General features: G+C 47.1%; 1 protein-coding gene across 1 annotated transcript; it reads right to left on the minus strand.

The window, feature by feature from the left end:
- Window positions 1-673: 673 nt before the first annotated feature.
- NEXMIF (neurite extension and migration factor) lies at window positions 674-10348 on the minus strand. Its single transcript, XM_062503035.1, has 3 exons — window positions 10273-10348; window positions 2193-6483; window positions 674-1419 (listed from the first exon to the last, which is right to left on the minus strand). The coding sequence occupies exons 1-3, from the start codon at window positions 10346-10348 to the stop codon at window positions 1206-1208; spliced, it is 4581 nt and encodes a 1526-aa protein (XP_062359019.1). The 3' UTR covers window positions 674-1205.
- Between the last annotated feature and the right edge of the window lie 6602 nt (window positions 10349-16950).

The following is a 16950-nucleotide window of genomic DNA, read 5'->3' on the forward strand; positions in this document are numbered from 1 at the left end:
TATTCTTGTGGAGGGCGAGGGTGTGGTGAGGAGGGTTACAAATAAGGCCTTTTGAGAATACGTTTAGCATTCAATACTTAACGCTGTCTTAATAAAAAGTCCAGTCATGATCCGGCCCTGATCGGTGAGATCACAAATAGCTCCGTTGGTTGTATTTGTTTCATGAACTGAATCAAAGAAAAGGTTCAGAGTTGTATTTTAAATGAATGACTCTGCTTTTGAAAGTTCAAACTATATTGGCATCGCAAGGTTAGACATGGAGGGAACACCAAAGCTATGATGGGAGAGCACTTCTGACAGGCTCTGCATCAAAAATGTTTAAGAAATTACTCAAAGGAAAAGTAAATAGCACTCGATGTATGAAATGTATTAGTTCTGTTTTTATACCTATTTCAGAATTTATCCCAGGTTCTTATAAAATATATAAAACTGAGATACAAAGAATTAGCAATGTAACTTTGCATTTCAAATGATCTTCAGCTACAGGTTTTGCTTTAAGAAAACAGACACTTGAAAAGCAGCTGTTCTGTAGTCTCTAGATGCAGACACTTGAGTTCCTGGCAAACTTACCGTCAGTGGTTTTCTGAACTCCTCCACCATTGCAACTCTCTCCTATAATGAAACTCAACATTTCACCATTAAGTTTTTCTGGTCATGGTTTCAAAGAGAGGACGTTACCACCATTTCCCAGCATCGGTTTCAAAGTTCCTTTTTTTTTTCTTTTTTTTTTTTCCCCCCGTTTATTTTTCCTTTTTCTTTTTTTTTTTCTTCCTTTTTTTTTTTTTTCCCTTTATGAGCTTTAAACCACAGGGTGAATCCATGAAATGAGGTAAGTAAATTTGGCACACTTTCAGTCATGTCCATAAAAATTTTGGTAAGTTGTATCAGTGAACAATATCGTTTTTCATCGTGAGTTACAGGTGCTTTCGAAGGGGGGTGGTTAGTACTTAACAACTGGAATGTTTCTAGTAAAATCAAAAAAGGCATAGCTGCAGAAAACACTCACAACCCAATGTTGATAGAGAAGTAAAAATATATACAATACAGTCACTTGTTCATAGTTTGGCACAATTTTTTGTTGTTGTGGGTAATAGTGCATAAACTACTGTACAACAGTATGACTTTTAAAACAGTCTTTCACAGAGAATACCAGATTTAGGTTTGCTTTCAAATAATAAAATTCCCACAATTTCAAACTCTTCATTTCAGCACTTACATTTCAACAGACCACAAGGCAGATTTCGAAAAGGAACCGATGGGGGGAAAAAAAAGAAAAAAGTACCGGAAAAAAAAAACAACCCAAAATGGTAAGAAAAGAACCAAACATCAACCGTCTTTCTAGAAAAGGGAGTCTCTTCTTCAAATACAGGAAAACCCAAAAATGCTGTTTCTGCTTTAAGAAGAATGGAGTCTGATTCCCTGCAGGAAAAAAATCAAACATTTGATGCCATCTTAGTTAGCTCGTCTGGAGTCACCACGACGGAGCGAACGCGCTAAAGGCGGGTGGGTAGAGAAGATGCAGCTTTAGATGATGCAGGTTAGGAGACACAACAGCAGAGGGGGCCAGAAAGCACTCAAAAAATTGCCACGTGAAGCTCAATTAGGAACAAGTTCTCATTTGCAAAGTAAAGAGCCTTTAAGATCTTGGCTTTTGGATGCAGAACCTCTTTTTTTTTTTTTTTTTTTTTTTTTTTTGTGGTTTATTTTTTACAAAATGTTCCAAAAAAAAAAAAAGTCCTTCCTCATCAAAATCATTAAAAAGAGCATGTAATCGTGTTTTTTGTTGTTGTTTTTTTTTTTTTTAGTTTTTGTTTTCCCCCCAATAAATAATTAAAAACTGAAGAAGCCAAACAGCAGAAAAGAGTAGCCTTGTTAGTTTTTTTAACCCCAGCCAAGCCAGAAAATTGGTCATTCTTTTAGGTAGCTTGCAAGTCATAAGTATTTTCATGCATTGAAAAATAATCATTAAAAAATACAAACAAACAAACAAACAAACCAAAAAAAAAAAAAAAAAGAAACCAACCCCAAAACCAAAACCAACCAAAACTGTAAAAGGGGAATGTCTTTTTTTTTTTTTCTTTTTTTTTTTTTCATGCAAACTTTTGCTTTCAGGAAGGAAAAACTGAGGAACAGCGGGCCTAGCAGGTGGGAGGGAGGTTAGGGGCATTCCAGCCAGTTTGGTGCAGCATTACCTCAGTTTCTCAAAAGCAGCTGTCACGGGTGGGTCCTTGTGGGGCTGCTCACGGTCCGTCCGCTTGATTTTACAGTTCTCATCCCTCAGTGATTTCGAACTGGATTTATGACGGTAGAGTTTTTTATGGGTAGGTCCATTATTGCCTAAAGTGCTCAGGTTACTATAGTTTTTATCAAAAAAGGGAGCGTGAATGTCCGTGGTGAACCCAGTGGAGCAGTTGGGGTGTCCGGGGTCGCAGGTCACGGCTTTGCTGTTTTTGCTCGAGCCCTTGTTGTTCGACTTGTGGTTTTTCGCTGCCCCCGGCGAGCCACCGTTCGCCTTCTTCTTCGACTCTTGGGACGTCCCTGCCAAAATTTTAAGAGTTTTCAGTTTCAGGCTGTTGGACTCCGGTGACCGGAATATGTCTGGAACGCTGTTGTGGCCGACGGGCCCCCACAAGGGCTCGATGGAGGCCATCATAAACCTCTGGACGTCAGCCATTCCCGACGCGATGTTGGACAGGATGTTGGAAGGTTCCTCAAATTCCCTCTGGTCATCATCCAGGAGGCTGGTGGCGTTGCCCAGGCTGGCTTCTGACCAGCCCGTGCCCCCCTCTTTTCCCAGTGCCCACTCTCCAGAGAGCCCGTTGTGCTTGCCCAGCTTCACCCCTGCCGGGCCGCAGTGCTGAGTGCCCTCGGCCGCGCCCTTGGTGGCCGTGGCCACGGTGCCCAGCTGAGTGACCGCCCTGCCACCGATGGCCGGAGCCTTCTCGCCATTGACTCCTGCTGCATTTTTCCCTTTCCTCGTGTTTTTGGGTGCCTGCCTGGAGTTTTTCCCTTGCGGCTTATCGGTTCCTTTGTTGGTTTTGGGTGATTTTTTCCGGGTGGCTTTCTGGGAAGAGCTTTGGTTTGTACCCACATTCTTGCTGGATGAACTTTTCCTCTTCGATTTTGACACTTTGCTATTGGTGCTAATTTGACCAGATGGCTCATTAAATGTTGACAAGCATGGACTCTTTTCGAGAAGGCTGACAGAATCTTCATCGTTGAACATATGGAACTGGAACTGGTGATTATTTAAAGCAAACCCATTATCTGCCTGATCCTCAGTCTGCAGGACCCCACAGTTCCACTTGACCTTCTCAGAGCTGTTGAGGGAGGCCTGGGGGTTCTCCTGAAACCCTTTCAGGGTGCCCAGAGGCTTGGCATCGGAGCCAGCTATCTGTGGGGACAGGTTGGGAGTGTCTGGAGGGGACATCTCTGAAAGCGACGACTGGCGGAACCTATCAGGCGTGAAGTTGGAAATGTCTAAAAGGTCCGTGGACTCCTTCAAAGGGGTGATTTCATCTATGCTCTGCTGGATCACTAGCTTGGGACTGCAGTGGGCCAAGAAATCATCATTAATATCATCCTCGCCATCCTTTTCACATGACTTTAAACTTAAAGAACTGTAATTGCTAGAACTAACTGACAATGAACCCACTGAATCAAAACTAATGAGCCTGCCATCATCCGTACTGAGTGTACCTCGTTGGAAATGAAAGCGCCCCTCTCCATTATTGAAATGACATGACTGATAAGAATCATCAGACTGCACTTGTTGGCTATCCGGCATGTAATTTTTTTGGTATAGCAATTTGCCGCTATTCAGATTGACTTGAGTGTATCCAGAGGCGGGGAGGCCGTCCGTGCCCGGGGCAAACTCGCTCGGCATTCCGGCCGCCTCCGGCATGTCCCCGGGGAAGTCCTGGCTCTCGCTGCCCTTGCTGGCCGGCCACATGCTGCCAAAGCCGCCCTGCTCCATCTCCAAGTGCCCGGGCGACTGCTGCAGCTCCGACTCGGAGGGCGGGGAGAGCACGCAGCTCTGTGCCGGCTGCAGGGACGGGAAGGGCTTTTCTGGTGGGACGATGCTGGGGAGAGGGTGGTGCTGCTGCTGCTGCTGCTGCTGCTGCTCGGAAGGGTGCTGGGAGAAGTACGGGATACCGGTGTTGCTCGACAGATCCGAAGCATCTAACAACGTCTGCAGATACCCTCCGGGGATCAGGGGTACATTGGTGGTGATATTAGCAGATGGCAGAGGCTTGTCTGAAGAGGAGGTGGATGGTAGGAAAGGAGAATTTTTAGCAACCTTATCCTCGTGGCACTCTGGGAGATGGGAGCGGTCTGAAGCACAGGGACTGTTTTCGTCCTTCAGACGCGCTGCAGAGTCCTGGTTTTCCAGTGCTGGGGAATCCTCTGCCGTACTGGTGGCAGCTTTGATCTTCTTGCACTTCAACCTGGCTTCACTTTTGAATTTGATTCTGCGGAGCACTTTCCGCTCCGTCCCCTTGTGCTCCCGCTCCTGCGGTTTGCATTTCACGGCGATGCCCGCGATGTCGTGGACGTGTAATCCGTTGGCACAGCCGGGGGTGGCGATGGCTAACGCCGACAGCCCTTTCAGGCCCACGTCCTCCTTACTGCTGCAAGGCTGCTTGTGATCAGAGGAGCAAGAGCCCAGCTTGTTCACTGATTGCTCGATGGCTTTAATTCTTTGAATCCGGTGCCTGTTTGCTAGCTTGCATTTTCGCTTCCGTGGGTGAGGGAGGAACGAAGCATCTGAGCCGTTAAGATAGAAATTCTGCTTGTGGTAGAGAGACGATCTGAGCAAATCCAGCCGGCTCTGCTGCCTCTCCTGCCAGAAGCCCTTCAGTGGGGCCAGCTTCTTGTATTTGCTGAGCAGCTCCTCGTTCAGAGTAACAGTTGTCTCGTTGGCATCCACTTTGCTGAGCTTCACCAGCATATGCTTCTCCCCTTTAAACCTGTTAATGATGATGTACTTGATGATCACGGGGGGCTCCTTGCGAGAGACTTTTCGCCGTTTCTTGGGGCACCACTCGTCGTCATCCTCCTCCTTGGGCCCGTCCGGGAGCCACTCCTTCTTGTCCAGGATCTTCTCATTCTCGATGGAGTCCACATCGTACAGGTAGTCATCGCTGTATCGCACTTTCCTCTTCGCCCGCAACCCGTAGTTCTGCTGGATGAAGGAGCCAGAGTGGTCCCGGGCCAGGTACCGGCTGCAGTCCTTGATATCCCGCAGCACGTCGTAGGAGGACTCTGTGCAAGTGCTGTCGTCGCTGAACTCCCCAGAGTCCTCCGTGGAATTCACCGAGTCCAAGAAGTGGCTCCTCTTGGAGCTCACATACTGCACCATCTCCGTGCTGTTGCAAGATTTATTTAAGGCAGCTTTCTCCTCCTCCTCACCGTCCTCTTCCTCGCCGTCCTCCTCCTCCTCCTCCCCCCAGATGATGCCTTCCTCGGATTTGAATTGAGAAGGGTCAGTGGCACCGCTGGGCCCCCTTTTCAGGGTGCTCCTGCTGTCCCTTTTGGTGCAGTTGCTGAACACGCTGGGGAAGAAGTTGAACTGGGCGTCCTCTTGTAGGGTGGTGGTCTTCTCCCGCACATTGTCCTGGAAAGATTCGTATCTAATCTTTAGGGAGCAGACATCACTTCCCAAGGTGGAATCGTCATCATCGAACATGTAATTGTCCACGTCTTCCTCAGAAAACAGATTTACAGAAAGCTCATTTTTGGAGCAGAGGTCAAGCAGCTCTATTTTACTTTCACTAATGAAAGATTCAAAATAGCCCCATTCCTGGTTGGGATTTGTTAGTAAAGGTTCCTCACCATTGCATTTGTCTAATAGTAATCCCTCGTAATAATTTTTCTGAGTGGGGTCCTCTGAATCACTGTCAGATTTTTCTGCATCTCTTTTGTCCGCTGCCCTCGATTTATGCATAGGGAAGCTTAAAAGCTGGTCTGAAAGCAGTTGATCCCCATATCTCATGGTTTCTCCTGTGCTCATGCAGTGAATCCCTATATCAGAGACCGAACAGGTGTCATAATCCCTATTTATATCCCCCACTTTCAAGCTTATTCCCGGCTCCGCATCAATGCCGTCCTTGGATTCAATAAAGCAGCCCAGACAGGTCCGGCTCGGCTGCATCAGGCAGTCTCCCGTCAGCGCCGACATCCCCCCGGGCTCCATCATGGTGAACGGAGCCTTCTCGCAGTCGCCCGGCAGCGACCAGGAGCTCATGCCCTTGGTCACGCAGGACGTGAGGGAGATGGCGTGGGCGGAGGAGTCGTCCGAGGCGTGCTCGGGGACATCCGTGAGGCGCAGCGGTGACGGGGGGCTCAGCAGGCAGGGCTTCTTGGCCGTGGGGATGCGGTGGCACGCGGGGCCGTCCTTGGGAGCCGCGCTCAGCGCCGGGAACGGCGCCGCTGCCTCGGCGGCGCTGCAGGGCCTCTCATCGCCGTCCAGGGCGTGCGACTCTGCGGGGATGGAGCAAAGGAAGAACATCAGAGAGGGGTTACCACCACCCTTTGTAGGTCTCGGGCTCGCCAACCCTGCTCCCCTTCTCCCTAGGGCTTGGTGGTGACTTTTCCAGTGCTCCTTTGGGAAGCCCTTCCCAGCAATTGTTCCCTCCTGGATCCAGTTAAATTGGTGGGGGTTCCCCTCCTGGATCCAGTTAATATGGTGGGGTTGCCCTCCTGGATCCAGTTAATATGGTGGGGTTGCCCTCCTGGATCCAGTTAATATGGTGGGGTTGCCCTCCTGGATCCAGTTTTTATGATGGTGTTGCCCTCCTGTATCCAGTTAACGTGGTGGTGTGCATGGAAGGCAGAGGTAAACACGCTGCTCCCTGCAGCCAGCTGGAAGAGGTACAAGAGTGCGTTTAAAACACACAACCCATCCGCTCTTCCTTCCTCATATCCATACGGTTACCTGGAAACTGCCTCTCAAACCTCACAATGTTATTAAAAAAAACCAAAACAAGCCTAATAAAAATGTTCTCATTAACACTGAAAAAAATAATGGGAAAATAAGATTCTTAAAGAAACAAAGCACCTCCCCCTGCAGGGTCTGAGCTTGCACACACCTGAGCTGCTTTACTGCTCCGGAGTCAGGAAGTGATGGCAGATTTTAAAAACCCAGCGGTCTTTTTGTCACTGTCCACACCAAGGGAAGGCAGAAGATAACACAGAGTTTAAAGCAATTATTGTTAGAATTATTGTGGGCTTTGCCATTCTTCCCTAATCGCTAAAAATGCCTTTTTAGTCATGTAAGGATTTTTGAACCTAGGGATTTTTTTTTAGTTTTACCTTGTTGAGCTTCTTTTATGGCAGAATAAAGTTATGAATGTACTTTTATCTGACTCCTGGCTCAACGGACGGAATGACCCTTGAAATTTAAATACGATGTCTTTTCATCCATGAACATGCTCTGATATCTCTGTATTAAAAATATATATATATATTCCAATGAGTGCATTCATCCCAGGCAGAGAGCTCTGCCGACTTGGAGCCTCATGCTTTTGTCATGGCTCTGTCAGGCCTTTCCTCTTTTGGTGGCTCCACTGAAGGCAGAGAGGCAAAGCTTTCCAAGGAGGGACAAATGCATTAAAACACAACAAGAGCACCAGGATGTGGCCTTAAATGGGGCATGCAAAGGGATTTATTTGGCTGCTGTGACCCTCTACAAGAGCTCTTATTCCAAACTGAGTCTCCTGTACCCTTGGCAGCCTGGGGAGGGGAGGTTTGTACTGGCACAGGTACCACTGGCACGATGGAAAACACCCCAGGTGGGGAGGATGGAAAGGAACAGGATGCCATGGAAGGAGTGGGGTGCCTGCCTGTGCCAAGCAGAAGGTCAAAACCCCTCTAATTTTATCCCAAACACTCCCATTAGTTTTGTTCTACCAGAGCCTTAGGGACGGAGCCATCAGTGAAGTCTGAACAAAGCACAAACTGCAGCTGAAGCCTTGCAGCACTCCTAGGACTTCAAACCTTTTCCTAAAGCCTCCCTAATTCCAACCAGAAGTGCAGTGCAATCCCTGTCATCATCCCCAACACGGATAACTTGGAAAAGGCCAGACTGGCTTGCTTGAACAGGGTTAAAAAAGGGAAATAAATAAAAAAGTTGATTTATGAGTCCCTCCCACCAGTCTTCAGATCAGAAATGCAGAGGTGGTATCTTCTTCCTTAAGCACCAAAACAAATTAACCAGTGCAGTTCCACTTCAGAAGTAAAATAAAATAAAAATCAGCTTGGAGCTGACAGGAAGCATAGAAAATTTGAGGATAAAAGAAGAATGTCTGTGAATGCTGTAAGACTCAAAGAAGGGGGAGGCAGAAAGCTGAAATTCAATCTCAAAAGCTGCATTCAATAGGCAAAGCTGTTATTATATAAAATAAACTGTCTCTGGGCATTTCTTTAGGTTTATACTTGTGTGAGTGAACTTAACTCTTGTGAAATACAAATGCCAAAACCTGATTTTCTGGGGCTCTGTATCAGCCTAAAATCAGGCCCGTGTTCAACTGATGCTCCAAGGGAGTACAGTTCACACAGAAAACGCTGCAGAAGCAAAACCACTTTTCCCAGTTTCACTCAGCATCCACCCAACAGCACATGGGCAAGGGGAGGTGGCAGCTCCAGAGCTTTGTGCTGGCTCCTGGCCTTGGATTCAGCAGCAACTCTCACACACCAGTGTTCAAACTGAAAGTTTAAACTGACAGAGGGGAGGCTGGGATGGGATATGGGGAAGGAATTCCTGGCTCTAAGGGTGGCACAGGCTGCCCAGAGAAGCTGTGGCTGCCTCTGGATCCCTGGGAGTGTCCAAGGTTCGATGGAGCTTGGAGCAACCTGGGATGGTGGAAAGTGTCCCTGCCCATGGCAGGGGGTGGCACTGGATGGGCTTTAAGGTCTCTTCTAACCTAAAGCACCCCATAGTGTTATGAGTAATTAAACTACTTTTAAAGCCCCGTTTAACTGAATTCCATGGAAGTGGTATGAGGTCCTAAAAATCCCCTCCTTACTGATCAGGGCAGCACTGATTTCGTTGTCCACTGGACCAGAAAAAGTGGCCGTGGCTACAAAATCCCTTTGCAGCTCCAGCAGCTGCAGCTTCACCCTGTGTAGTCAGGAAAGAGATGGGCTGACAGGGACAGATACCTCCCAAATTACATCCCAGGGGCAAGTGTGAGCATGTGCATCACCTGCCACCAGCCCAAGCTGTGGGGTCTGCATGGGCACCCACGTGGCTGGAGTTGCTCCAAGGTTTTGGTAAAGAACAAGAACATTTGTCTCTACCACCTTGTTTAGAGTTGACAGAAAGATCTGAACATATGTCAGAGGACCAAGTCCTTGATATCTAACAGGATCAAATTTATATATAAATAAAATCCATCCATCTATCTAAAGATTTATGGGCCAATACAAAATGCAAAAAGCCATGAAATTAAACATAAAACACATTGAAGAATGAAAGCATCAGGCTCTGCCTCCCCTCTGCATTTAGTGTGGCCAGAGATTACAGTCCAAATGACCTCAGAAAGTGCTCAGAGGCTTATTTATTTCAATCAGGGTTTCAGACAGCTGAGCACTGCTACTCCTCATTAGTTATTCTGAAAGCAAATATAAAATCGATGAAATAGATACAAAGTTGGGCATTTTGGGAGGCTGCTGCAAGGGGCTGATCCTTCCCCACCCATGCTGGTGGCTCCCAGGAACATGACCTGTCTGTGCAGAAAAGGGATTACAGGATAGGGAATCCCATGTGCTGGGTGATGGGACACAGGCAAGAACGAGCTCACAAATCCAACCTTCCCTTCCCCCTAATCCTGGTTGCTTTCTCCTACCCAATCTCTGTCCCAGTTTGTAGGGACTAAGTATCCTTCAGCCAAATTTTGCTAATATTGGCTAATGGGATCACAATGCTAAGAGAGGGGGAAAATTCCCAGCAGACAGAGGGGCTACAAAGTTCTGGATGACTTTTTTTCTCCCCTCAAGAAACCAAACTAAAATCTCTAATTCAAACTGCATGTGCACATAAACATTTCCAGCCATGCCCGTGCACAGGTAAAAGCAGTTCTTGTTAAAGCCTAAAAAGGTGTAATTTATGGCTGGGATGACTCCTGTGCAGAAAACACCCATTTACTCCCCTGCTCCACCTTGCAGAGATACCCACAAACTGCTAATATTAAATGCACAAAAGGAATTAGGAAAATAAGTTGGCTTCCAAGCTGTCGCTGCTCCCTCATGTACCATAATTAAGTTCCTTACCATTTTCTTTCACCCCATTAATCAGGATAGTTTCTTGGTCTTCTGAGGCACAATCCTGCTCTTGTTGGTCATCCATCAATTTAACCTCTTTCTGTTCACTCCATGCCCCACTGCATCTGGCCAACCTGCACATTTCCAGAAACACAACCACAGTCAGTGCAATCCCCAGGATCAGCTCAGGGAACCGTGAACAAAAAAATAACAACAATAAAACACCCCCACACAGCCTCACATGCTGCCTGCATCCTCTTTAAGAGGACAAATCCAATTTATTTAGGCTCTCAGCTTGTCACTTTTCCACTCCAAAAGCCAAGTCCCATGTATTTTCAGCAAGGTAGAAACGTTGCGTATCAGCATTTCCTTCCCCAAAGTCCCTGCTTTGGGAGGTGCAGAGGTGCTCAGCACCCTCCACATCACCCAAAACTGCTGTGCAAAGGCACATTAGTCATGTCCAGCCAGGAAAGCCCATCCATCTCCAGATGGATCAGTGGAGAGATGAAGGAGAGGATTCCTCCCAGTTCATCAACAGGAATTCTATGATGGAGCTGGAAAAAAAATACAGGCACACTGGAGTGACAGCTGCTCACCCCTGCTATCAGCCACCGCCCTTCTGAGCACTAGCAGTATGAAAAACTTCCCCAAAAAAGCAGTTTTTCGTGGACAAGCATCTCCAGTCTCACTGTTCACCACAGGAGCTCCATCCTTGGAAGCCTCATTCCCCAGACCTGAGACTGTTCCCAGTGTCCCCAGTGGGTGAAGCTCCACCTCCAGTGAGTGATGAGGCTGTCCTGGCTTGATGGAGCTTCACCAGAGCAAAGAACCTGAGCTGAGGACCCTGACCAGATCTTCTCCCTTCCTCCACTGAGGACCCCCACCCTTCAAAGCCCCACCTGCCTGGAGAGGGAATAGGAGCAACAGAGTGATGTGGCTGAAACCCAGGCATGGGTGGCACTGGAGAACCCTCACCAGTACTCCTGATTGACAGAATTTCACTTCTTTGACTGCAAATTCAAGTAAAAATCTATTTTATGCCCTTCTGGCAACCTGCACTCAATTTTTTCTCTCTCACAGAACAGGTACAGGTAGATTGTAGCATCGGTTTGGGTGTTTTTTCTGGGTTTGAGGGGTTTTTTTGTTTGGCTTTTTACTTTTCACATCAACATTTGTCAGTGTCTGCTGTTCCCACAGCACTCACTGCCCTGGGGTTCAGCAGCCAAGCTTCATTCATATTCAGATTTGCAGTGGAGTCCTCTTAATTAACGTGAAATCTTTACAACCGCCTTAGTAAGTGAAACCTTCACCCAACTTAAAGATGTTGTGACACCGAGAGGAAGATAAGAATAACAAGCATCAGTAACTCCATTCCTTTGCATATTTAGAGGAATATTTAACTAACCCCGAGAGTTTTCCTTTGATGCAAATCCCCCTCTCAAAGCTCTCCAATGCCAGCCTGTTTGCTGTGGTAAGACCCTTCTCCTGCCAGCACCCTCCCACAGTCTGAGCTCCCTCTGTGGCCTTTCACTGCTGACATGCTGGAGCAGGAGAGACTGCAAAAGCCAGAGCAGAGATCAGAGTTATTTTTCCATGAAGGAGATTAATGTCTGAGTGTGGAAGGTGCTCTGCATCTGCCACTGACAGGCTACAGCTTCGCACCTCCTTGATAATATCTCCTGCCTATTAAAGGTGCCTTAATTAACAGAAGTATTAATAATTTGAGTTTTTAGAATATCTATTTATGAAAATATTAATAAAATATTGTCAGCCTCAGGAGAACCAGAGGGGTCTCAGAAGACCAGAGAACCACACGTTGGGCCAGTGTGGTTGCTGGGGAGGGGGCTGAGGTGTCACAGGATGGTTTGGGTGGGAAGGGACATTAAAGCTCATCCAGTGCCACCCCCTGCCATGGGCAGGGACACCTTCCACTACCCTAGGTTGCTCCAAGCCCCATCCATGAGGAAGGAGTTCATCTTTCCTTGATTCTGATGGGTACTCAAGGGCCAACCTTCATGGAGAGAGCAGGGAACAGACAGGGGGGCAAGCAGTGAGCACAATGAGCAGCCAAGCAAACAGGCACAAAGGGAGAGTTTATAGACCTTTAATCTCATAGTATTATGCTATTTTGGGATGTGTGTGCACAGTGGGGAGGGAAGCACACCAGGGATGTTCCCAGTGGATGAGACCCAAAGGCTGGAGAAGACAATGAAATGCAACAACAAAGGGGATGTGCTTGGAGACAACTCTTTTCCTCAACTGCAGTGACCAAGAGAGCAGAGCTGAGCTCCAGAAACCAGCTGGAAAGAAACTGAGAAGGGTCCAGATGGGTGATCTTCCCACAGGGTCAGACAGAGGTGAAATACAAATGGGACAGACAATCCAAGTTTGCTGAGACCTGCTGAACAAGGGGACCTTTGGGACCAGTCTGACCAGGAAAGGTGAGACCCCAAAAGGGATGGGGAGAAACAGCAGCACCTGGGAAAGAAAAGCTGACAAAAGGGCTGGATGTGATGCAGAACAGGAAGGAACAGAAGGCTGGGGATAACAAAGAGGAGAAGAACAGCTGGGTCCTAGGCAAAAAAAACTAAAGCAGGAGAGGTCTGGGGGATAAAGGTGGTGTGCAAAGAATACACTGGGTAGCAGAACACAGAACACAAGAGTCATAAAAGGTATAAAAGGGACAGAACACAGATTTCAGATGGTGTCAGGCCACTGAAGAGAGGCATGGCTGGGGCCACACTCTTATGAAGAGCTGGCAGGAAGAAAATCAGGCACCAGCTCGAAGTTGATGAACTTGACTGGAGCCAGAGTGGATGGAGGAAGAGGATGGTGGGTGGAAGGCGACGGGCAAAGCCGTGGGGTGGGATGAACTCCAGGCCTCTGGAGGAGGAGGAGGAGGAGGAAGAGGAAGAGGAGGAGGAGGGGGAGGAGGATGGGAGCACAGCAGGGCTGGCTGTGCTTCAAGGACAGGCACAGCACATTCAGTCACAGGGAAGAACTCAGAAGCACTTCTGCTGATTGCACCACGGACTTCAGGGCATCAGCCTGCTAAGAACACAGCTGGCACCACAGAAAGTCACTGGAGATGGAGGGGAAGAAGCAATGGGAAGCAAGCAGTGGAGCTGAACAATAATCCAACCAGTTTTAAGCACAAGATGGACAAATTAATGGACAGATGCACAGGATGCAGAGCTGTGGTAGCAATACACAAGGCTCAGTGACCTGGAGAAACCCCTTTGGCTCAGGTCAGGTGAAAGAATGCAAGTGCCTCTACAAAACCTCAGCATCGCAGCTGAGGAAATTCCCTATTCCTCACAATTCCTGTCAATTTTGCTGTTTCTAGTGCTAACAGGGCTGTACAAAACCTGTTAGTGACCAGTCCACGTGCACATGTCTGGGAGAACACAAACACAGCAAAGGACCCTGTGCCACAAACCTCCTGCTGCCTTTGAGCAGGTCCTTCAGCCCAGGGGGCCAAGTAACCCTAAAGATGTTTTTGTTCCCCTTTAAAAAAACCTCCTGAGACACTCAAGAGGTTTTATGGGTGTTGATGGAGGTAGAGGCAAACGTGGTTGGAAAACGAAGTCCCAGCTGAGGCCCTGCCATCTCCTTCTGCTCCCAACACAGAGCAGGATCCTGGTGGAATGTCCCTTCACCAGTTGCTTGGAGTAAAACCAGATTATTTCTTCTTCTAGAAGTTCCTAGAATCACAGAATCCCAGAACGATCAGAGTGGGAAGGAACTCTTGAACAAAGGAAAACTCCCAAATTGCAAAGTTAAAAATCTTGGACATGTTCCCTCACTCACCTCCAGTCACATAAATGATGGACCTGCTGTGTACTTAAATCCATCCAAACTTTAGGATTTCAGCATGTTGCTGTTAACACTGATTTTGCAAAGACAAAAGGGGAAATGCCATCCTTTTATATAGCCAAAAAAAAAAAAAAAGCATCTGCTCAATGGCTGCCCTCTAGAAAGAGAGCAAGTTGTTTTGCTTCTTGGTCAGCCAGCAAATGCCCATTTTCCCTCAGACTGGTGCAGCTTTTCTGAATGAATGCTTACAAATGGCACAGGTCCATCACTTCAGTGTGTCAGAGGTGCCATGGGGAGATGACATCCCCTCCAGTCCCTCCAGCTCCACAGATCCCCAGATGCCAACACAAGGAGAAATTGTGCCAAGGGACCTGCTGGAGAGGTTTCCTCCCCCTGAAGACTCCCTGCAGACTCTTCCTTGGGAGGCAGCAGTGATTTGGCTCATGGAATTTCCCAAAAGAGTCAGGGATGGTCACAGTGATGCCCTGGATGCACTTAAAGGGGATAAAACAAATGAATTGGTCATGAATGCCACAGAATCCAGTGCTTGGCCACTTAAATCTATGTATCTGTATCTCTATATAATCTATAAATACAAATAATTGTCTACTGCTGGTTGAACATCACCTCATTCTTATTTCCTGGGTACCACCATTATACCACAGAGCTCAATACTCTCTGCTCAGGCAGAGGAAGGGGGAAAAAACATCTACCAGGTAAAAATAAGAAAGCCCAAGAGCCTGACTGAAAGCTCAGCTGCACACATGGGAATTCCATGAGGTGGACAAGATTCTGAGTTGGTGATGGCTGCTGTGGAATTAAAGCTGCAAGAGTGTTTAATCTTCAAGCTGAATAAACAGAAGACAAAACCCAACATGCCAGCTCCTATTTGCACACAGCTTCCACATCCTAGCTCATGAGGGTAGATGGAGAGGGAGTATCCAAAGTGAAGGAGAATCTTTTCTTGGAGAAGTGGGGGAAGAAAGCGAAGGAGAAGAAGAAGCTGTGGCTTTTTTTCCTCCAGAATTGTGAATAAGTGCAGGTGTTCTATATATGCAGTTGTATCTTTCAAAAAAAGAGCTTTAGAGAAATTAATTACATGTCAGAGCCTCTGACAGGTCTTTTAAGAATTGTGATACTTTTGAATGAAAACATTATATACTTAAAAAGAAATACCATGTAAATGTCTTTGAGATATTTACAGTCAGTGGAGTAATAGTAGGAGAGGATTCAGCTCTCCCTGTGGATGGGGGATGCTGAACACACCATGCTCCTCCTCACCACGTCTCCTGCCCATGCAGGACATCACCAACTGCTGCAGAAGCTCAGAGCAAAGTTCAGGGGCAGGAATTGGCTGGGAACAGAACCCAGGCTCACCCCAAAATGCTGAGCCACCTCTCTCTCCCCTCCAGGCTCCATCCCTGAGCTCCTCTGAGCAACAAGGACATCACACACCCCTCCTGCTCTGCTGTCAAGGGCAGCTGCACCTCTGTAGAGGACAAGAGCCTGGTGGTTTTCTGCTTGCTTGTTTTTTTCTTGGGTTCTTTTCCCCCTTCCCCCTCCCCCCCCCCCCCCCCTTTAGTCCCACAGCAGGACATGGGACAGAACTTTCCATGGAGAAATTGTGGTGAGGAAGCAGCAGAAGCCACAGCAATGCCAGGATGGTTGTTGACTGACCTGAAGGAGGTTGTTTTCCTACCGGATTCTGAAATTTTTTATTCCAGGGATGCCATCTGATCCTTGTTTTTTCACTGTAATTTTATAACTGGGGGATGAAGTGCTCAAAATTTTCACTTGCCAGCAAATGAGGGTGTATTTTAAACCTAACAGCATCTCTCTTAAGTAAAGCTCTATTTCCATGAATTTACATTTCTACCTAGGCCAAGGGTCTCTGATTTTTGCCCGTGATAAGGAAAAAATTGCAGAACACCTGAGGTTTCCAGATGTGACAGGGTCAGAAAGGTGAAGTTCCCAAGGAAAGGTACAGTGTGAAATCATCCTCCCACTCTGCCCACCATGAAATGCTGCTCCAGCCCACGAAAGGGATGTTGGACTTGAGGGTTCTGGTTTCAAAGCTCTTTTCCCAGGAAAATCTCACAAGGAAATTTCATCTCCCAGCAGTTCCCTGGGAGATTTCCTATCAATGATGGTGAGTACACTGGAGAAAAGCCCAAGTGAAGGAAAAATAGGAAACCAAGAAGGGTTTTGTGGGACAATCCCAGCAGTGAGACATCTAAAACCCTACAAGAAGGTAAGGCCTGATAGAGGCAATGTTAGCTGAGAATAGGTTCAGGTATAAACACAGATAAAAGCCTCCAGTTAGGAATAAATCTGGGGGGGGGGGAGGGGGGGTCAGGGAAATAAAGTTGATTTATAAAAAAAAAGGAGTTTGCAGAGAAAATGGAGAACACAAAAAACATGAAAAGAGGAAACAATTTTGGAACTGGTGTGTTCCCAGAAGGTGTAAAGGATGGATGAGTTGTTAATATTCATAGCAAGCCTCCACTTTTCCTCAGCTGAAAGCAGATGCAACAATTACTGCAGAGCCCAAGCCCCAACTCTAGCAGACCCCTAGATATGATATTAAGAACAGGCTATTTAAAGCCAACTCTCATATAAATGACAGTTTCTGACCTTACTCTGGGAGGACATAAGGTGTGAGTGTTTCAAGACCTGTCACAAACAACTTTAAGGCAAAAGGAAGGAAGTGAACAAAATTACAGCCTTCCTGACAAAGCACACGTTAAATACCAAAGGAGCTTTCTCTGTAAATGTATTCTGAGCCATCAAGAGCAGCAGCGCATCACAAAGGGAAAAAGGTGGCAATTAAAATCCTGGAGGAGCTGAAACGCATGAGGGAACGTCTGAAAT

This window comes from Cinclus cinclus, chromosome 15 (genome assembly GCF_963662255.1).
Source record: "Cinclus cinclus chromosome 15, bCinCin1.1, whole genome shotgun sequence".
NCBI classification, from domain to species: Eukaryota; Metazoa; Chordata; class Aves; order Passeriformes; family Cinclidae; genus Cinclus; species Cinclus cinclus.